The following is a 23,860-nucleotide window of genomic DNA, read 5'->3' as shown; positions in this document are numbered from 1 at the left end:
CTTCTCAAGTGCTCATGGAACATTCTCCAGGATAGATCATATCTTGTGTCACAAATCAAGCCTTGGTAAATTTAAGAAAATTGAAATCATAGCAAATATCTTTTCCAACCACAACACTATGAGAGTACATATCAATTACAGGAAAAAATTCTGTAAAAAATACAAATACACGGAGACTAAACAATACACTACTAAATAACCAATAGATCACTGAAGAAATCAAAGAGGAAGTCAAAAACTACCTAGAAACAAGCGACAATGAAAACACGATGACCCAAAACCTATGGGATGCAGCAGAAGCAGTTCTAAGAAGTAAGTTTATAGCAATATATTCCTACCTCAAGAAAGAAGAAACAGCTCAAATAAATAATGTTACCTTACACCTAAAGCAATTAGAGAAAAAAGAACAAAAAACCCCAAACATAGCAGAAGGAAAGAAATCATAAAGATCCGATCACAAATAAATGAAAAAGAAATGAAGGAAATGACAGCAAAGATCAATAAAACTAAAAGCTGGTTCCTTGAGAAGATAAACAAAATAGATAAACCATTAGCGAGATTACCAAGGAAAAAATGGGAGAAGACTCAAATCAACAGAATTAGAAATGAAAAAGGAGAAGTAACAACTGACAATGCAGAAATACAAAGGATCATGAGAGATTACTTCAAGCAACTATAGGCCAATAAAATGGAGAACCTGGAAGAAATGGACAAATTCTTAGAAATGCAGAACCTTCTGAGACTGAACCAGGAAGAAATAGAAAATATGAACAGACCAATCACAAGCACTGAAACTGAAAGTGTGATTAAAAATCTTCCAAGAAACAAAAGTCCAGGACCAGATGGCTTCACAAGTGAATTCTATCAAATATTTAGAGAAGAGCTAAAACCTACCCTTCTCAAACGCTTCCAAAATACAGCAGAGGGAGGAACACTCCCAAATTCATTGTACGAGGCCACCATCACCCTGATACCAAAACCAGACAAAGATGTCACAAAAAAGGAAAACTACAGGCCAATATCACTGATGAACATACATGCAAAAATCCTCAACAACATACTGGCAAATAGAATCAAACAGCACATTAAAAGGATCATACACCATGATCAAGTGGGGTTTATCCCAGGAATGCAAGGATTCTTCAATATATGCAAATCAATCAATGTGATAAACCATATTAACAAATTGAAGGAGAAAAACCATATGATCATCCAACAGAGGCAGAGAAAGCTTTTGACAAAATTCAACACTCATTTATGATAAAACCTCTGTAGAAAGTAGGCATAGAGGTAACTTTCCTCAACATAATAAAGGCCATATATGACAAACCCACAGCCAACAGCGTCCTCAATGGTGAAAAACTGAAACCATTTCCACTAAGATCAGGAACAAGACACGGTTGCCCACTCTCACCACTCTTATTCAACATAGTTTTGGAAGTTTTAGCCACAGCAATCAGAGAAGAAAAAGAAATAAAAGAATCCAAATCGGCAAAGAAGAAGTAAAACTGTCACTGTTTGCAGATGACATGATACTATACATAGAGAATCCTAAAGGCTACCAGAAACCTACTAGAGCTAATCAATGAATTTGGTAAAGTAGTAGGATACAAAATTAATGCACAGAAATCTCTTCCATTCCTATACACTAATGATGAAAAATCTGAAAGTGAAATTAAGAAAACACTCCCATTTACCACTGCAACAAAAAGAATAAAATATCTAGGAATAAACCTACCTAAAGAGACAAAAGACCTGTATGCAGAAAATTATAAGACACTGATGAAAGAAATTAAAGGTGATACAAATAGATGGAGAGATATACCATGTTCCTGGATTGGAAGAACCAACATTGTGAAAATGACTCTACTACCCAAAGCAATCTACAGATTCCATGCAATCCATATCAAACTACTAGTGGCATTTTTCACTGAACTACAACAAAGAATTTCACAGTTTATATGGAAACACAAAAGACCCCGAATACCCAAAGCAATCTTGGGAAAGAAAAATGGAGCTGGAGGAATCAGGCTCCTGGACTTCAGACTATACTACAAAGCTACAGTAATCAAAACAGTATGGTACTGGCACAAATACAGAAATATAGTTCAGTGGAACAGGATAGAAAGCCCAGAGAAAACTCCACACACATATGGTCACCATATCTTTGATAAAGGAGGCAAGAATATACAGTGGAGAAAATACAGTCTCTTCAGTAAGTGGTGCTGGGAAAACTGGACAGCTACATGTAAAAGAATGAAATTAGAATACTCCCTAACACTATACACAAAAATAAACTCAAAATGGATTAAAGACCTAAATATAAGGCCAGATGCTATAAAACTCTTAGAGGAAAACATAGGCAGAACAATCTATGATATAAATCACATCAAGATGCTTTTGACCCACCTCCTAGTGAAATGGAAATAAAAAAAAAATAAACAAATGGGACCTAATGAAACTTAAAAGCTTTTGCACAGCAAAGGAAACCATAAACAAGACCAAAAGACAACCCTCAGAATGCGAGAAAATTTTTGCAAATGAAGCAACTGAAAAAGGATTAATCTCCAGCTCATACACCTCAATATCAAAAATCAAACAACCCAATCCAGAAATGGACAGAAGACCTAAACAGACATTTCTCCAAAGAAGATATACAGATTGCCAACAAACACATGAAAGAATGCTCAACATCATTAATCATTAGAGAAATGCAAATCAAAACTACAATGAGATATCATCTCACGCCAGTCAGAATGGCTATCATCAAAAAATCTAGAAACAATAAATGCTGGAGAGGGTGTGGAGAAAAGGGAACCCTCTTGTACTGTTGGTGGGAATGTAAATTGGTACAGCCAATATGGAGAACAGTATGGAGGTTACTTAAAAAACTAAAAATAGAACTACCATATGACCCAGCGATCTCACTACTGGGCATATACCCTGAGAAAACCATAATTCCAAAAGAGTCATGTAACAAAATGTTCACTGCAGTTCTATTTACAATAGCCAGGACATAGAAGCAACCTAAGTGTCCATCGACAGATGAATGGATAAAGAAGATGTGGCACATATATACAATGGAATATTACTCAGCCATAAAAAGAAACGAAATTGAGTTATTTGTAGTGAGGTGGACTGACCTAGATTCTGTCATACAGAGTGAAGTAAGTCAGAAAGAGAAAAACAAATACTGTATACTAACACATATATATGGAATCTAAGGGGAAAAAATGGTCATGAAGAACCTAGGGGCAAGACAGGAATAGAGACACAGACCTACCAGAGAATGGACTTGAGGATATGGGGAGGAGAAAGGGCAAGCTGGGACAAAGTGAAAGAGTGGCATGGACATATATACACTACCAAATATAAATCAGATAGCTAGTGGGAAGCAGCCGCATAGCACAGGGAGATCAGCTCAGTCTTTGTGACCACCAAGAGGGGTGGGATAGGGAGAGTGGGAGGGAGGGACGCAAGAGGGAAGAGATATGCGGACATATGTTTATGTATAACTGATTCACTGTGTTATAAAGCAGAAACTGACACATCATTGTAAAGCAATTATATTCTAATAAAGATATTAAAAAATGTACATTAGTAAGTGAAAGAAGCCAATATGGGGATTTCCCTGTGGTCCACTGGTTAAGACTCCATGCTTCCAATGCAGCGGACATGGGTTCAATCCATGGTCAGAGAACTAAGATCCCACATGCTGCGTGGTGCAGCCAAAAAGAAAATAAGGAAAAAAAAAAAAGACGCCAATATGAAAAGGCTACACACTGTGTGATTCCAACTTTATGACATTCTGAAAAAGTTAAAACTATGGAGATTTTAAGAAGATTAATGGTTGCCATGAGTTAGGGTGGAGGGAGGGATGCATAGGCAGAGCACATATGATTTTTAGGGCAGTGAAACTACTGTGTATGATACTATGATGGTGGATTCATGTCATTACATATTTGTCCAAACACATAGAATGTGCAATACCAAGAATGAACCCTAATGTAAACTATAGACTTTGGGTAATAATCATGTGTCAATGTAGGCTCATCACTTGTAACAAATGTATCACTCTGATGGGGAATGTTAATAATGGGAGAGGCTATGCACGTGTGGAGACAGGGGGTAATGGGAAATATCTATACTTTTTTTTCAATTTTGTTGTGAATCCAAAACTGCTCTAAAGAAGTAAAGTACTGTACTAGGAAAAAAAAAAAGATGTGGTATCTATATACAATGTACTACTACTCAGCCATAAAAACAATGAAAACTTGCCATTTGCAACAACATGGATGGATCTTGAGGGTATTATGCTAAGTGAAATAAGTCAGATGGACAAAGACAAATACCATATGATCTCACCCATGATATAAAAAAACAAACAAACAATAAATAAAATAAAACAAAAACAAACCCATAGATACAGAGAACAGAGTAGTGGTTACCAGAGGGAAAGGGGCAGCGGGGAGGGAAGAAAGGGTAAAGGTGGTCAACTGTATGCTGATGAATGGATAGAAACTAAATTTTTGGTTGTGAGCATGCTGTAAAATATACAGAAGTAGAAATATAATGTTGTACACATGAAACTTATGTTATAAACCAATGTTACCTCAACAAAAGTTAAATCTTAAAAACTAGACAAAAATAAAACAACTAAATAAATAAAGGAAAGAAAAAAGATTATATTTACTTTGAAGGTTTTTGTCATAGCCACCAAATACTGTGTATGTTAATCTACTATGGTGTAACTTTCAATGCTTTGCTCACTGTGTGGTACGTGGTAGGTGATCAATAGATGTTTGCTGAATGAGTGTTGAATAGATTTCTAGAAAACCAGAATAATCAGTGAACTGGGGTGGGGGTTTCTGGTGAATTTAATTTTCTACATTTCTGAAGGCTATCCTGAAAATCTATAGATTTTCTTTCCTACAGGAAAGAATCTAGCATGAAACCTGGCATATAGCATGCTCTCAATAAACAGCAGTTCTTTTAAAAAAAATCATGAACCTAGCTTCTAGTCCTATACTTTGGTATTAAGTAGCTGTGCCTTATCTGTAAAAATGACAATAACGTTAGTGCCTAAAAGCAAAGGACTTGAACTAATCTCTTGACACAGATTACAGAATTGGAAGCAATGATACTGAGGAAGGATTTACATGGAGAAAGCTACTTGGGTGTTATCCATCTGCTAGCAATAAGGAAGTCATTTTCTTATTTGTTATTCTTTCAACAAATATTCATTGAGCACCTACTCCATGGCTGGCTCTATACGAGGAGCTGGGAGACACTGAGCTAATTATAACATTCATTTATTTTGTAGGTACTCTTGAGATTATATACATACATATATATATATATATATGTATGTATATAATGTATATATTATATACACACACATATATATAATCTTAATCATCAAAACCACCATACGAGTTGGTACTATCATTATTCCTATTGTACAGATGAAGAAACTGTAGCTCAGAGAGTTTAAATGATCTATCCAAGATAACACAGCTAACAGAGCTGAGATACAAACCCCAATCTAACTCCATAGCTTAGGCTCCTAACCACTGTGCACTACATATTGCTGCTTCAGTACAGAGATGCAAGGGAGCACCATATGCACAGTGAATGTGTATTTATGATAGGATATTCTGGAAGTGTCCTGGACATGAGAGGAAAAACTGTCTCCTATTCCTCCAACAGTGGGAAACTCAGCTGGAGAACTGAGGTCCAATCAACAGTGCTTAGACTGCCTGGAGATAATTACTGAAATAACAAAGAATGAGGCAGTATGGCGTGATGGCTAAGAGCTCAGGACTGATGTTAGGCCACCTGAGATAGAAACCTAATTTCTTCACCAGAAAAAGAGAAGAATGTTCGATCCCATACTACAGATACCTAGATACAGCTTGTGTGAGTGCTGCTTAAACATGTCACATACAGAGGGCATTTTCACAATGACATGAAAGTCAGAGATCTTTATTTAATCAAGTGCCAATTCTGAGGTAATTTCTATCTAATGTAGCTATTACAAATGATAGTTACTTTAATGTATTCTCTGTGCTGATTATACTACATGCCATGATTATTGACATTTGCCTCATGAAGAATTAAGCAGATGGTACTTACCCACCACAGTCCCACAGGTTCAATACCAGGTTTCCCAGAAATCGAACATGAGAATGTTCTACATCAACTGGAAGACAAACATGACAAATCTAGTAATTGTAGCATGCGCGATGAAACTCAAAATAAGCAACGTGCTAACCCATGAAATTTAGAAGGACCAAAGTGGAGTGAAATGCTCAAAGCTACAACAAGAAGGTGATTTTCAGCTTAGTGGTGTGGTTTAGTGGCAAGGTGGGCACCTAAACTACCCTGAGCTACAGAACTGGCTCTCACGTAAGTCGTTTTACTTTTTAGTTGTTTTAGTGCTTAGAGCAGAAACAATCTCCAATTATAATACTGTTAAAATTTCAACATGTAAGACAGAGACATATACCATTTAATAGCTCTTTTCTGACCCATAAACACCCCCCACAAAAAATTTAAAAATTAGAAAAAGACAACAAAAACCAAATACAAAACAAACATAAAACATAACCAAACTTGCTCCCTCTATTGATTTCCTATTTTGGTTAATGACCCTACCATTTTCCCATTTTGAGGGGGTCATTTTTGACTCCTCTGTCCACATTCAATTCATTGCTATTCCTTTGCAATCTCTCTCAATTCCACTCTTTGTTTTACAACCTGCTACTAACATTAAGGAAGGCCCTTACCTTCGCAAGCCTATACAACTACAGTAGCTCCATAATTACCTCCCACCAGGAAGCCTTACTCACTTTACTTCATCCTATAGGCTACTGCAAGATTCATCTTCTTAACACTACTTTGAACATGTCACTCCCCATTCAAAAAACTTTCAATGGCTCCTCCATACCTACACGTGGGGCATTCAAGGTCCTTCAGAATTTGGCTTCCAATCTACCTTTATGTTCCCCAATGATTCACATTAACGAAGCCTTTCGCTCCAGTCCAATTTGGTTTATTCATAGTCCTCCCAAACCCCTCTACCACCCCAACCTCCAACATACCTTACATCAGGGGTCGCAAACTTGCTAATAGGAGCCAGGCCGGTAAACGTACAAGAATGAAGTTGATCATGTATGGAGAGTAAATATCCACCCAAGGGGACGATGGAGTGGGTAGCAGTTACACAGCTCTAGCTCATTTGCCATGCAGGAACGTGGGCTCAGGATTACCAGATCTTTAAATTTTTCAATAGTAGTAGGAAATCCAGATTTTTTATGGAAACTTTTACATATTGATAACTAATTCCAATTTTTCTAAAACATTACATAGGCCAAACAAAACACATCTACAGGCCTTATCCAGCATACGGGCTGCCTGTTTGCGACCTCTGCCTTACACCTCCCTCCCCACCCTTTACTTTGCCTACTGTGTCCATCTGCCTAGAAAGTCCTCCCCACCTTTCTTCCAAAGTCAGATTCATCTTCTACGACCCAGCTTAAATCCCACCTCCTCTAAAAGCCCTACCTGGCCACCCCCACTTACCATCATCACTCCCTCTGAATTCATTTAAACATTTATTAAGCATCTACTCTCTGCCAGGCACTAAAAATCACAAGGAACAATAATGAAAATTCTTATCCTGGAAATTTCTCAAAGTCTAGCAATTATCATCTTTACAATTTATGTAACAGTTAAACATCACACAGTGGTGTTTCTTCTACGACTACCTTGCAGCTGTTGCTTAAATTGACTGCTATCTAACTTTTGTGCAATTTTATCTTCTCATAAACTAGAGCATAAGCAGAAAAGCATTACTTAAAAAAAACATGGACATTGGAGTCAAACAGTTCTTAGTTCAAATACCAGCTCTACCTCTCTGTGTGACCTTGGGTAAGTCACTTAACCTCTGAGTATTAGTTTCCTCTTCTGTTAAAAAAAAGGTGGGAGGCATACTATTGACCTCACATTACTGTGAGGATTACAGGAATTATTATACATCAAGTGCCTGGCACGTAGTAGGTGCTCAAACTACTTCCCTTCTCCCCTTTACTTCCCCCTCCTTGGAAAAGGAATCATATCTTACATGTCTTTGTATTTCCAACAGAGTCTACGAGAGAGTAGGTGCTCAAACTGCTATTAATTTGAAGACTATGTAAACGGTCTAGTACTAAAAAAAAATGGAAAGAAGTGCTACTGAGAAAGGGAAAGACAATAATAAAAGAAGTGACAGGATTCAGCGACTGTTTAGATATGGAGCACATGGGATAGAAATCTGGTTTCTACTCCCATATCATAGAAATTGCTCTCATCAAGTGACCAATGGCCCCATTACCAAATCCAATGGACTTTTTAGTCCTTGTCTTACTTTCTGCAGCATGACACTGTTGACTACTCTCTTCTCAAAAAATTCTCTTCTCCTGGCCTCTGAGAGCATTACCTATAACCTCTCTGGCAGGTCCTCTTTCACAGGCTCCTATTCTTCTTTCTGTCCCTTAAATGCTGGAGTTATTCAGGATTCCATCTTTGGCCACCTACTCTTCTCTCTATGTATTCTTTCCGCCAGGCAAGCTAATCAATTCATATCATCTCATTTACCATTTGGATACTGATAATCCATAAACATGTATCTATAATACAGATTTCTCTCTTCCCTTTCTGAATCATATACTGGACATCTTTACTTGCATAAACCACAAGTATCCCAAACTCAGTGTAACCAAATATAACTCATCATCTGCCCATTCTTCCCACAAAATCTATTCCTCTTTCAGTCCTCCTTAACTCAGTGAATTTAACCAGATGCCTAAGCCAAACACTAAGTTTCATCCTTGAGTCCAGTCTTTCCCCCATCATTCCCCCCAAACCTACCAGCAAGTCATATTGACTCTACCTTTTAAATATCCCAAATCCATTTACTTTTCACCACATCCACTATTACCACCCTAACCCAAGTTAAGCCCCTATAATCTCTTACCTGGTCTACTAAAAACAGTTCCCTAATCTGTCAATCTGTTTCTTCCCTTGCCTCCCTCCAAACTATCCTCTATATTACAGGTATAATGATCTCTCCACAGTGCAGATTTTATTTCATTCTTTTTAAAAAGAAAAAAAAAATAACATGTCTCTGTCTATATATTACTGTATATACCCAGAAAACATAAGGCCAAAAGGATAACCTCAAATTACTAATGGTGGTTGTCCCTAGGAAGTAGGCCTGAGAATGAGGGACAGAGTAGACTTTCTACACTTCTGCAATGTTCGAATCTTTCACAAGTATTACTTTTCTAATTAAAATTGAAAATTAAAAATATTGAAATCTGACCATATTACTTTTCTGTTTGAAACTCTCTAAGGGTTGCCTTCTACCCTCAGTTTAAACAACCTGACTTGGCTTACAGGGCATTTTATGATCTAACCCCCAATTTCTGCCTCCCTCTTTAGTCTCAGGTCTCCTGTAGGGCCCTCTGGCTCTCCTAATCTTCCTGCCCTGCTATCACAACAGCAACTGAAAAGAACCAAGAACAGAGCTTTGGGAAATCACATACACTTACGGGGCAGAAAGAAGAAAATATTCATTTTTTTAAAAGGAAGGGATGGTTAAAGATAAAGGAATAAAACCAGGGTAATAAAGCATTAAATAAAAGCCAAGGGATCAGAGAATTTTGAGAAGGCAGGAAATCTTGGAGCCGTCAACAGTGTTTGAGACTAAAATACTTCATAATCACATTTTTATCGACAAGTTTACTATTCCAACAAACACATTTTAACAGCCCCCTGATAAATGAATACCACCATTCTGTATCCTTACTTCAAATTTCAAAACACAGTACACTCTAAGTTTAACAAAATGAACCTGGACTTTTTTCAGCAATGACAAACTAGAGAAACACTAAAACCTTCAAGGTGATATAATATTTTAGAATAAGTACTCTTTCACTACTTTTAAAGAAAATCAGCAACTTCACAAAAATAGTAAGTAAAAATCAATACACTATATGTATTTTTAATTAGTCTATAAGTTTAGCAAGTAGAACCAAGACCTTTCTTCAGCAATGATAAACTAGCTAGTGATACACTAAAGCATCAGGCCAACATAATATTTTGAAGTATACTTTTATCACCTTTAAGAAATACAGCACTTGCTAACAAAGTATTACTGATAAAGGTCCACTTGAGATATTCTTAAGGTCAAGAGCCTTGTCCCATCCACAGGAGGCTCCAGAAAAACACTTGTTAAAACAAATGGCCTGCTTCATGTACAGGGTTCATATAATTTGCAACATTCTGTTCAGAACTTTTTAACAAATCTGCTAGATTATTTCAAAACTATTAAATAGCTTGACTAGCTCTGAAATTTGGGTTTTAAGACTATTCACCAGACTTAGGTAGTCAATCCACTCTGCTGATTAGCTAAAAACAAAAATATTAATTGGACTAGAAAAAAGTACATCAATGAAATGTGCAGAATTTAAAACATAAACAGAAAGAAGTCTGCCAGGAATTGTGCCTGTAGAACAATGAATAAAGCAGGAGCATAGATTGACATTCTAGCTCTAACACTTATGAGTTGCGTGACCTTAACTTCTAAGTCATACTTTCTTCACCTATTAAAATGAAGTTAATATGAGAACTAAAGTAAATAAAACACCATACAATAAACATTAGCTTTCTCTGATCTACTGAAACCATGTGATTATTAGGTCTAGATATTAAACTTGGAAAAATAGAAAAAAATTAAAATACAAAACAGGGAGAAGTTTGGACAGGTACTTTCTAGAAGGAAGTCTCTTGAGGCACAACAGGCCATAGGACCCTGTCCTGACCAAAATTTTTGATAAATGACTTAGATGAAAACTAGATGAGATGCTTATCAAGTGTACAAACTGCACAAAGCTAGGAAGGATAGCTAACATATCAAATGAGAGAATAAGTAGCTAAAATGAAAATAGGATCCAACCCCTTTTCTATGGATAAGGAAACTGAGGCCCAGTGAGATAGTAACTTGTTCTGGAATTAAGTTAACCTTTCATGGGCTAAAACAATCAAAACTGAACAATTTAATAGAGATAAGCATTTATTCTTAGGTTCAAAATATTAACTTCACAAGAATCAGAAGGAGGATATGTTGTTTTAATAAAAATATATGTGAAAAGGAATTTTCTTTTTTTTAGTATGACTCAGTATGATGAAGGCTGCTCCACAGGAGAGTAGGGGCTAGACTGTGCTAACAGTAGTGTGATGCCTATAGAACAAGAGATGTAACAGTCCTACTCTGCTCTGATTAGACCACGTCTTCATTTAAGTCTCATCACTAAAAAAATATAGACATATTCTAACAAGTCCTTAAAAATGCTTCAAAATGATGTCAAACGAGGAATAGATGAAGGAGCTGGAGATATTTAACTTAAGGAAGATAAGATTTGGGAGGCAAGGAATGGCTAGGATAGATTGAGACATTAATCATACTAAAATATTTGCATAGGCTCAAGAGAACAGAAAGGGTACCAGCTAACAATAATAAATGGAAATAGATTCAGGGCTCTAAGAAATAACTTTCTAATCATTAAAGCTTCCCTAATTATGAGTCTATTCTACACTCCAAGCACGTTAAGAACAGAAATGAGGTTCCCTTCTCTTTTGTATCCTAGGTTCTGGAACATAGGGTGTTTTAAAAATGTTTGTTGTTCTTGAAACCAGAGATACCTTATGAAGTAGTGGGTGGCTTGTCCCTAAAAGTGTCCAAGATGCTAGCAACCCAGATCAGGAAAATTTGAAAGCCAGGTAGGGCAATGGTTTCATCACCTAGAGGCCAAGGACCAAGGAAGAATCCAGAAATCCTTAGGTGCTACAAAATGAAAAGGCGTTATAGCCTAAAGACTGAAAGGGTCTCCCAGGAGCATAGATCCACTGAACTGGCAGCCATGGCAGCCCAACTAGCCTATACTAAGAAACCAGATTTAACATTCAAACCATAAAGGGCAAGGAAACATTTCTTAAGTCAAAGCTGTAACTCCAAAGAAAACATCTATATGTATCCAGGAAGAGAAGTAGCAGAGTACAGATCTGGGTAACCTCCCTCTGACAGCCTCCCAAACCCAACAATTTACCTTTTAATGAAGACTAGGACTACTGCTTTATAAAATCTTAGATTTTAATGTTATGCTTGTTAATGCCTATAAATTAATTTCTGTTTATATAATAACTGTTAAAAACAAACACCCTCCCCCTTCTAAAAAGTGAACAAACAAAAGGACCCCTATGCTTGTTGAGAAAGAGCAGGATAAAAACGAAGTTGGACAAGGTTATCCCATTTGGTAAGCAACCTAGAAAGGAAAGAACCTCCCCAAGAGAGCAAGCAGTAGTAACCAGAATTAGGTTACATCCTTCTGAGAAGGAATGAAAAAAAAGGAAACATGCTCAAAAACAAATCTGTCAATCTCTGCATCCCCAAGTTACTGCAACCAAGTGCGTTATGCGAATTATTAAGATCACCTGACTTTACAATAAGATAAAACATCTTACTTGTTGCACCAAGGCGACGTGTGTCTCTTGCAATATAATTTGCAAAGATAATAGACCTCATGCTGGTCTTACCAGACCCACTTTTACCCATCAACAGCACCTAAGGACAAAATGGAAAAAAAGAAAGGAAAGAAGTCAGCGATCAAGAGCAAATCAAGTCTAAAGGGATCTATTTCTCTCTTGCACTTGGTGTTTCACTGAAGTGACAGTACTAATAACATAGAGTGGATACTTATAACTGACTAGTTCTCTGACCCGTGGTGAATGCAGAGGTACCGAGAATTCCAGAGGCCAGCCACTTGCCTGTCATGAGTCACACATTCTCTTGGTGATAGAATCACAGTGAATTTATTATGCTATTAATATATACTATCATGCATTCAGTACTATGTTAGCAAAATATCAACTTGAGAGGAACTCTCATAATGTAATGTTTTATGCACTGAACTATCTGGCAGGGTATTTCAGTATAACTGAAAGCTCTTTCTCCTCCTCAGGATCAACCTGACCACCTCTGCCCTTAATTTCATCCCTTTTACTTACCTTCATGATTTTGTTCCATTAACTACTCTTTTCTTTTCAAGAGCGTCCCATTGCCTACAGGATCAAGTCTTTAAACTACATATAAGACCCTCCTTGATCTGGCTTATCTACTCCTCTGCCCTCATCTTCTGACGCTCCTAGCCTGGAATTTGTCGAGTCCAGCCATACTGAACTGAACTGCTTGTAGTCCCTTTGATTGCTCCAGGTCTTTTTTCATGCTGAACTCTCTGCCAGTAACTTTCCACTCCCTTTTCTTCCTTCAGCTAAGCTCCACTTACCCTTCAAGTCTTGGTTCAGTAATCGTCTCAAGAACTTCTCTGATCCCAATGCCCTAGGCTGGCTTAGATGTATTCCACCTCTGTCTTCCCATGACACTCTTATGACACTGCTAAGACCATAATGCACTGCAGTTTTCCAATTTGTTTTTTGGTCTCTCACAAGACTCTGAGCGCCTGAATGGCAGGGAAAATCCCCTTTGAGTTTTCAGTGCCTAACATATAACAGATGCTCAAAATATGTTCATCAAAAGAATGAGCAAGCTATCAAAACAAAGATATAAAACAAGCAATTTTTTAACAATGGAAAGGGTGAAGGTAAACACCTTCTTGTCAATGACAGCATTTAACGAAGACAGAAAAACACCTATCAAAGATGCTGTAGATTCTTGCACTAGGGGGGAAATTGGGTGAGGTAACTTTTTTTTTTTTTTTTTTTTGGTGAGGTAACTTTTAAGAGTCTTTTCGAACTCAAAATTTATGAAATATAATTCCAATTACCTTGATTTTCAAATGAGAGGATACATGTTCTAACTTCAATTCCAAGACATTTTATAAAAATTTCTAATTACAAATATAGGGAGTATTAATAAAAGGGTACTGCACTCAGGCTTAATCTATTTAGCTAGATAACTTTATCTCACTAAGGAAACGTTACTGAGGAGATAGTCTAAAGTTGTTAGAGAAACCTTTTGCTTTTATTCTTTATCATTTACAAATTTCTGGTATTTTTAGGCATCCTTGTTGATAGTAACTTTAGACCGGCTCATCAAGAACATTTCCTTAGCAAACTGAAGTTACATAACTGACTTATTAGATAAAGTTAAGGCTAAATACAGTGTATTTCTTTTTTTTGTTAATTGAAGTATAGTTGATTTACAATATTGTGTTAGTTTCAGGTATACAGCACAGTGATTCATTCTTTTTGCAGATTATATTCCATTATAGGTTATTACAAGATATTGGATATAATTGCCTGTGCTATACAGTAAATCTTTGTTGCTTATGTATTTTGTGTATAGTAGTTTGTGTCTGTTACTCTCATACCTCTAATTTGTCTCTCTCCCCTTTGTAACCACTAGTTTGTTTTCAATGTCTGTGAGTCTGTTTCTATTGTGTATATAGATTCATGTGTATTATTTTTTAGATTCCATATATAAGTGATATCATATAGCATTTGTCTTTCTCTGACTTGACCAAGCATAACATTCTCTAGGTCCATCCATATTGCTGCAAATGGCAATATTTCATTCTTTTTTATGAGCTTTTGTTGTTTAAGAAATCTTACTTTAATAGCTTATGAAAGACTTATCAAGGCTAACTGTAGTAAGTACTAATCTAAGTGCTCTACCTGCATTTGCTTGTTTAAAAACTTCATAATAATTCTATGAGACAGGTAACCTTATTATCACCATTTTATAAATGGAGAAACTGAAAGCCCAAAAGATTCAGAAACTTACTCTAGAACTGTGCCCTTATCAATTCTTCTTAAACCCCAAGGTGAGGCACAGTACCATAAGAGCACAAGGGAAGGAGTGTTCAATTCCATTTGGAGAACTCACATGAAACCTAATAGTGATAACATTTGAGTTGGGTTCAACATAAATGTGCAAGCAGAGGCCTGTGTAGTGTGTGTGTATGGCTTGCACAAAATGCAAATTAATTTGTAAACTTGGAGAAAAACAGATTCTGCATGGCTATGATAGGGTGCAAAGGTATGGCTGATGGTTTAGTCAGGAATAGATTTTTTTTTTAACATCTTTATTGGGGTATAATTGCTTTACAATGGTGTGTTAGTTTCTGCTTTATAACAAAGTGAATCAGTCATACATAAACATATGTTCCCATATGTCTTCCCTCTTGCATCTCCCTCCCTCCCACCCTCCCTATCCCACCCCTCCAGGCTGTCACAAAGCACCGAGCCAATATCCCTGTGCCATGCGGCTGCTTCCCGCTAGCTATCTACCTTACTACGTTTGTTAGTGTGTATATGCCCATGACTCTCTCTCGCCCTGTCACAGCTCACCCTTCCCCCTCCCAGGAATAGATTTTTAAAGGGCATTCTATGAGATGAAATCTTTTGGATTGTATTCTATGGGCTTCAGGAAGTTACAAAAAGTTCTTAAGTATGTGAATGACTTACTTAGATTTCTATATTAGAAAAATTAAATCTGATAGCAAAGAAGGGGACAAGAGTCAGGGAGAACATGTAGAAGGTTCCTACAACAGTCAAGGAAAGATGGCAGATATGACCACAAATATGCTTCCTGAACAGTAACTTCTTACCTTTACCTTCATGTTTTTGATGTACCTAACATGTCTTACCTTTTTCTTCATGGCTGTATTTGGTAGCACCCACCTGCAGATATAAACCAAAAGACAGAGTTTCCATGATCCAGTTGCCTTAGAAATTGGAATTAACGTAGAGGTGCAAAAGAGCACATTTAGTACAACAGCTGAGTACAGCTGTGTGGGGGATCTCAGTTAGGTAGAGGCCCTCATTTTCCTAAATTATAAAACTGGGTTTATGCTCCCTCTCGCCTAATTATGTGCTCAGGAAATAGCTCCTAGGAAGATTTATTTAGGAATATAAATGAGCCATTAAAATTCAAGATTCAATTTTTTACCTCCTTAAAAAATTTATCAAAGCAATATTTACAAATGCTTTAATAAATCAAACAATATTGTCATATTTGAATATCCTGTTTTTCAAAGTCAGCATATTTCTAAAAATCTTAAGTCCTTCAGCTGTCCTTCCAAGTATTTTACTCATCACAGGCACAAAGTATATAAATTCTCAAATTCAGGTATAAACTGGCACAGAAAGCACTCTCGAGCCACTGATCTCTGCCCAGGAAAAGCCAACCCTCTTCCTAGTCTTCTTATCGTCAACACGATGACATAAAATCTCCTTTATTGACAATTCAAAGCAATTCAGAACTGCCTCCTCAATTAGAACATTTGCCCCTCCCCAGAGTGATATCAGGCCTGTCCTAAGGATTGTTTCTCCCCAGTTAGCAACCAGACCTCTTACTAGTTTATCCAATCACCAAAAGCAACCTTATTGGTAAATCGAAAGAATTTATCATAGGCGGGGTATTCTAATTCACAATACTCTCTTCAGTTAGAACGTCCCCCCTGCCCCCTCCCTTCCAGGTTTGACTTAATACCCTTCACCCACCCAAGCGATCCTTCCGGTTCCCCTATGGGAGGATCCATTCTCGTCCCCAGATTCTCTTTCTCCATCTTTTTCTCAGAGTCAGATTCTTCCATTGTGCAACAAGTCCTTTCCAGTCCCTTCTAAATCCGCAGTACTCTCTCTCTTTTTTTTTTTCCTGTTCACCCCCTCAGCCGCCTATTCTCCTTGCCTGCGGCCCTTAGGCCTGCTCTAGTCTTGCCTCCACCTTTGTCCACTGGGGGGCTGCTTTCCCCACCGTTACCTTTACCGCCTCGAACTTGGCCTCAAGGCACCGCCGAGCTGGCCAGCTCAACGGCTAAGTGATTCGGTGATGCAAAGGGAGAGATGGAGGATGAGAAGGAAAGAGGGATGGGTGGGGGGTTCGTTTCGAGTTTGGGCCTCAGGCCCCAAGGTCTCGAAACCCAAAGGGGACTTCACCCGAAAAGAGGTGGGGACGAGGAAGGCGGAGGTGGCATAAAGAACAGACCCGTGCCGTAGGCACTAAGCGATGAATGCCTCAGTCGGCTCGTTTTTCCCGAGCCTGGCCGCCCGGGAGAGTCCGCCGGAGGTTGCGGTGGCTACGACCTAACCACCCACCCTTCACGAGCGCAGGTACCTCACCGCAGCCACCCTACTGCAGGCCAGGGTCACGTGGACACCTGCCGTAAACCCGGAGCTTGTCACGTGACTGCCGCTTCCCTAGGGGCGGGTGGGCTGAGAAGAATACCATAGAGATTGCGCGGAGAAAGAGCGCCGCCTGTCTCCGTCACGTGGCCCGGGCTCTTAACAAAGCCACAGGCTTGGTAGGGCGCTGCCAGCTTGAAGGGGCATTCATTGTAGGCCACCTGGCGCCACGCCCCGCCTGCCGCGGGGAATTAAAGGAGCCGGTTGCAATTTTAGTGCCTCAAAGCTGGCCTTTTTTTTTTTTTTTTCTAACTGCTATTTCATTCACCCTTAACGTTTTTCAGTGGGGAAGGCCTAGCATTGTCTTTTTTTCTCCCTGTTTTTTAAATCTTTGTTTTCCTGGTTTTGTTATTAGCCCCGTCCTTGTAACTGAGCTTGTAATTAAATGAGTTAATATATCCAAAGTGATTACAACTGTGTCTTTCACGTAGTGCTCAATAAAGGTAATTATTGCTGGAATCAGGGATTCATCAGGAAATTTAGGACTTACTTATCTCCCCACTTTAAAACTGAAAGGGAAATGAATTATCATACACCATAGTAAAAGTCAATAGACAAAATCTAGAGTTGATGATTGAAGGACTACTGGTAGGCATATACATACTGTATTTAGATACAGAGACTACAAGAAAAAACGGCTGAAGTAGTTTAAAGGGGTTGCTTCTGGAGAGGGGCAGGAGATAGGAAGTGAGGGGACTGTTGCTTTTCATCTTATTCTCTTTTGTGATATATATATATATTTAAACCACATATATATATTTATATATTTATGTATTTAAACCACATGTACATATTCCTTGAAAAGAAAGGAAAGAAGGACTGGAGGGAGAGAAGGAAGGAAAGGGAAACTGGACAAAAATGGGGTGCTGTCTTGCCCCCAGACGTCCCCATTTACCCTCCTATATGATCCTTTCTTACCACAACTGACATGCCTCAAGAAAAATTCATTGTATTCTGACCATGATACCTTAGCCCTATCACTTGCTAAATCTTCTTCCTCCTCTCTACCACCCGATGCCAAACCAGCTCCTTTTCTAATTTTTCCTGTGTGGTGAAAGACCCTGAGTCCCAAACCAGGAAGTCATTTTATTATTTTTTTTCTTCCCGTTTTATTGAGATGTAATTGGCACACAGCACTGTATAAGTTTAAGGTGTACAGCATAATGATTTGACTTACATACACCGTGAAATGATTATCACAATAAGTTTAGTGAACATCCTTCATCTCATATAGATACCAAATTAAAGAAATAGAAAAGAAATTTTTTCTTTTGATGAGAACTCTTAAAATTTACTCTCTTAACAACTTTCAAGTATGACAGCAGTGTCAATTGTATTTATCATGTTGTACATTACATCCTTAGTACTTACTTGTCTTATAACTGGAAGTTTGTACATTTTGACAGCCTTCATCCAATTCCTCCTCCCCCCACTTCCCGCCTCGCCTGGCCTCTGTAACCACAAATCTGATCTCTTTTGCTGAGTTTGTTTGTTTAACTCATTCAACAGTGAATTTTTATATTAATGATTTTTCTACCTTAAGAACTGCATATGTACACATTATTTCTCGAAATACAAACTAAGGAGGGTACTAAAAGGAAAAATTATCTCATATTTAGTCAAAACAGAATCACTTTCAAAATTTTGAGTGTACATATGTATACTAGTACATATGCTTTCATATTCTACTTTATATTCATTTGTCACTTATTCAACAAATCTTCATTGAGTGCATATGCTAGGCACTGTGAACACAGGGATCAAGCAATGATCCCTTCTTTCAAGGAGCTTTCAGTCTAGATAGGAAAAAATAAATAAAAAGAAAATTAAACTATAGTGTGATAAGTACTGTAGGAATGGAAAAGGGGGAAAGGAGGTTTCATGAGAAACGTAAAAAATAGTTGGGAAGATTCTCGAAAATAGATGATTCCTGTGATTGGCTTCTTTGAAGAAAATATGGATCAACCATTTAAGAAAGAAAAAGGAATATTACAAGCAAAAGAAGGAGTATTTGCAAAAGCAAAGAAACATAAATTAATATGCTATTATTTAGGTGTTGCAAATAATTTAGTATTAGTAGAGCATAGTGTATAGGAATATGGTAACATATCTAGAAGTCAGGGGCCAGAAACCCACTAAATATTGTTGACATTAGATTTTAATACTGAAGGGGATAGAAAAACACAAAAAGGTTTTAAGTAGACAGCAATGATCAGATTCACATATTAAAGAGATAAATCTGCAGGAGTTTCAAGACTGGGTAAAATGGGTAAAAAGGATGATGACATCAAAGGTAGCTGCAGTGGTCTACATCAGGGGTCCCCAACCCCTGGTGCCAAAAAGGTTGGGGAACGCTGGTCTACATGGTAATAACAAGGGTCCTACTGAGGTATTGCCACTGGAGATGGAGCCATGTCAACAATAGAACTGGCAGGACTCAGTAACCAATTGGAAGTCTCTGGCCTAGGGATAGAAGTATTTTATGATGACTTCAAGAGTTCTTGCTTGGTGAAGTGGTTGATGTAGGAAAAAAGAGGATGTGGGAAAGATTTATTAATTATCGTCAGATAAATGCAGTTATGGAAATTTTGAATTTGATGGGCTTACAGTTTTATCCAATCAGATCACTCTAATGAAGAGTTTAATTTGTGGATTTTATCTAAGAGGAAAGACTTAGACTGGAGATAAGCAATTTGTTATTGACAAAAATGTGTATTCTTCTATTTGGGGGGAGTTATATGTTATATATGTCCATTAGATCACCCCTTTGGATTTTTTATGAAGAAAAATATTTATATTTGCTTTGCCAATATTTTGTTTAGGATTGTGTACCTATGTTCTCAAGTAAGGATGCTTTCTTACTTTCTCTTTTTTTGTTGTTCTAGATTATCCTTATCTAATGTTATTATTAAAGTTATGTTTGCCTCATGAAGATTGAGAGATTCTTTTTCTCTCTCTGTGAGGATTATATTAAAATTGGATTATTTATTCTTGGATATTACCATCTCAGGTATTTTCTTTGTCAGAAGATGTTTAACACATTCAACTTCTCTAATGATTTTTAAGACTATTCAAATTTTATATATATACTATATATATTACATATGTGTATATATAATGTACATTATATATATATAGTTATAGGTTTTACATTTATAAAGTTTTATATATACAGTTGTCAATTTTAACATATTGCTTTAAAATGAATAAATCTATTTCATCTAAGTTCTCTAATACACAAGTATGCAATTGTCCGTAATATCCTTTTAATCTTTTTTTAATCTCTGAAATATCTATAGTTAGGTCTCTCTTCCCAACCTTCATGTTGTTTATTTCAATTAAGTCAACAATAAAATTCACAAGCCGAACCAATATACTTTTGAGAATGAAAGGAGATGCCATTACTTATACCATAACAACAGGTGTCACCCTAGAGTATCACAGCAAGATGGGACATACGGCCTCTGGGTGGATATCTAGTTAGCTTCATATTCTTGATATTTGGCAGTGACACTTGTTTTTTATCTGACCTTTCTTTTAATTTAGCCATTCTCGTGGTTGTGCCATGGAAAACGTTTTAATAAAAAATAAAATTAGGCATATCATTTAAAATTAAATATTCAATGCAATGAAAGGATGCTGTTATCCGTATTTTATAGACAGCCTGTTCTAAATACTAATTATTAAATAAGATTATATGTAACTTCTTTGTGAAAATCTGTCTATATTACAATTGATAAGAAATGAATAGATAGCATTCATTGAGAATTTACTGTACATGGACCTCATGTAATCCTCATTAAAATATATGTGTCCAATATTATCTCCACTTGAAAGACAATAAAACCTGAGGCTCACAGTCACATAGTTGAGAAGTGATGGAACTATGATCCAACTTGGGTCTCTCTGAATTTTTCCAACTCAGAGTTACTATCTAGGATACTAAAAATTCCCATTAATAAGTAAATAATCATTCTATATTCAAAAAATTTTTCAAAATATAATTAGCTGTGAAACTTATCTTTTTTAATATTAAAAAAACTGCCTTTGGTTGTCTTATTAGCATTAGTGAAATAATATTCATTGAAAAATTTTAAGTTATCTATTCCATATTAATATATACAAATGCCTAGGGATTCTTCCATTAATGTTTGAGAACTTTCAATCACTCATTCATTTAAGCTAAACCTCAGAATGAAGCACATTCTACTGACAGTGCTAAGTAAAGTTCTGACTGCTAGACATACAATGTTGAACTTAAGAGAGACGTCTCCCACTTTCAAGGAGCTTTAATTGTAGAGGGAGAGCAGAAAATAATGAAGTAGGGAGAGCAGAAAATAATGAAGTAAGCCAACATATAATGAAATTTAAAGTAGTAATTAGTTCTAGAAATAAATAACATTGAAGTAGTATGAAGGCATAAAGAGTGACCAACAAGGATGTGATCATAGATCAGACCTGAATGAACCAATGGAGAAAGTCCTGTGAAATTCTGTAGCTAGCATGCCAGGCCAGGGGAATAGAATGGGCAAAGGCCTCCCCACAGGTGGAAAACAGACAAGTGCTTTCAGTTTGGCATCAAGACAGTAAGCAACAAGCATGGCAGGGAATAAATTTAGAGAGGTAAGATATAAGATCCCACTCAAAATGAAATGTTAAATTTTCTGTTTTGTTTATTACTGAGAACTATGCACAATATGCTCCATGCCATCTCTGACCACTTGTTATCCTTCAAATTCATGACATTCCTGCTATCGCTGGTACTCTGGAAGAAGCAAAATATACTTGGTAGTAAGAGGCTGTATATCCTCTTCAGAACAGAAGCTGAAGGGAGATTGATAGATGCAGGATAGATAGGAGAGACACATCACAAATTGAGGGTCGATAATAACTTTGCAGTGTGTCAATTTCTCTAGGCTAAACTATGCTCCCAAGAATTCTTTCTAGTATGTGCCTGGATGGGGAATAAAGGACAGTTCAAAAAATATTCTTTTGCAATGGTTTGAAGAATGACAGTAGCCGTGTGCGCACACGCGCGCACACACACAGCTTCTCCCAGTCAAACGAATCTTCAGTTGTTGCTCTGAAGGGAGTTTTGCAGACGTAATTACCATTCCTAATCAGTTGACTTACTTACTTTATTTATTTATTTGTTGGGGTATAGTTGCTTTACAATGCTGTGTTAGTTTCTGCTGTACAGCGAAGTGAATCAGCTATATATCCCCTCTTTTTTGGATTTCCTTCCCATTTAGGTCACCACAGAACAATGAGTAGAGTTCCCTGTGCTATAAAGCAGGTTCTCATTAGTTATCAATTTTATACATAGCAGTGTATATATGTCAATTCTGATCTCCCAATTCATCCCACCCTGCCTTTCCCCCCTTGGTGTCCATATGTTTGTTCTCTACGTCTGTGTCTCTATTTCTGCTTTGCAAATAAGTTCATCTGTGCCATTTTTCTAGATTCCACACACATGCGTTAATATACGATATTTGTTTTTCTCTTTTTGACTTACTTCACTCTGTAAGACAGTCTCCAGGTCCATCTACGTCTCTACAAATGACCCAATTTCATTCCTTTTAATGGCTGAGTAATATTCCATTGTATGTATGTACCACATCTTCTTTATCCATCCATCTATTAATGGACATTTAGGTTGCTGTTTTTTAAGTATAATTGACCTACAACACTATGTTAGTTTCTGTTACACAACATAGCGATGTTATTTCTATGCATTTTAAAATGATCTCCATGGGAAGTCCATACAAATCTTTGTATGTCACCATACAAAGATTTTACATAGTTATTGACTATATTCCCCACACTGTACATTTCATACCCATGACTCATTTGTTGGCAACTGGAAGTTTGTACCTCTTAATCTCCCTCACCTATCCTTTCTGATGATTACGTTTCAAAGGAATGGCTCTCAGATCCTTGAGAAAGACACTTCTGAGTTGTAGTGGATACATATTCACAGTTGTAAGCTCTTTTGAGTAAATGCTCTGAAAAAAGTATGTCAGGGTCCTGTCATCAGGCTGGACCAAACAGTAAATTCTCCTTGCAGTGCTGAGATTTCTCAAGCAGGCTTTTTAATGGGGTAGGGGTTGGATCAATGGGGAATTGGGGGTCATCCTAGGGGCTTAGCAAGTCTCTTGGTGCAGGGGTTTGGACAGAGTTATGTGCTGAGACTTCTGCAGTTCTCATTAGTCCATTTTCTACAATCTCTATGCTCCTCCCTATACTTATTGTTGCTGTTTTTGTTCCAGCTGTTATAATATCTGCCCTGGATAATTGCAATAGCCTCATAAGTGATTTTCCTACATTAGCAGTTTCAAAGGAGTTTGGAGTGGGTGAAATAATCTTCATCAGTCATCTCACCCTTCAAATAGCATTCAATGTAATAATATGTGCTTGTTATGTAAAGGCAGCTTTCAATATATCCTTCAACCCCTACTAACACCAGGGTTCACCAGCCACATTGCTCCCTTAAACCACTCTTTTATAGAAAGTCACTGTCTCCCTGTTGCTAGTCTCCATTTCCTTCTCTAAACCATCACACTTTTGCCCATTCTCACTACCTCCCTCAAGTTCCATGTGTAAAAGGTGAAGAAAT

General features: G+C 37.2%; 1 protein-coding gene across 8 annotated transcripts in view; it reads right to left on the bottom strand.

Annotated features, from left to right (window-relative positions):
- RRAGB (Ras related GTP binding B) overlaps positions 1-17,360 on the bottom strand; it is a 50,947-nt gene extending 33,587 nt beyond the window's left edge. For 2 of the 8 annotated variants that reach the window (XM_079909916.1, XM_079909922.1), the window contains exons 1-5: positions 16,564-17,228; positions 15,708-15,741; positions 12,565-12,664; positions 8,126-8,209; positions 6,136-6,202 (exon numbers count right to left, since the gene is read on the bottom strand). In XM_079909916.1, coding sequence (XP_079766042.1) covers positions 6,136-6,202; positions 8,126-8,209; positions 12,565-12,664; positions 15,708-15,741; positions 16,564-16,655 — 377 coding nt within the window. In that variant the 5' untranslated portion in view covers positions 16,656-17,228. Of the gene's footprint in view, positions 1-6,135; positions 6,203-8,125; positions 8,210-12,564; positions 12,665-15,707; positions 15,742-16,563; positions 17,260-17,287 lie in introns of those variants that run through there. The other 6 variants (XM_079909917.1, XM_079909923.1, XM_079909921.1 and 3 more) reach the window with 5 other exon arrangements.
- Positions 17,361-23,860: the final 6,500 nt, after the last annotated feature.

The sequence above is a fragment of the Stenella coeruleoalba genome (genome assembly GCF_951394435.1).
Source record: "Stenella coeruleoalba genome assembly, chromosome: X".
Taxonomy (NCBI): Eukaryota; Metazoa; Chordata; class Mammalia; order Artiodactyla; family Delphinidae; genus Stenella; species Stenella coeruleoalba.
This window is presented reverse-complemented; position numbering and strand designations above follow the sequence as displayed.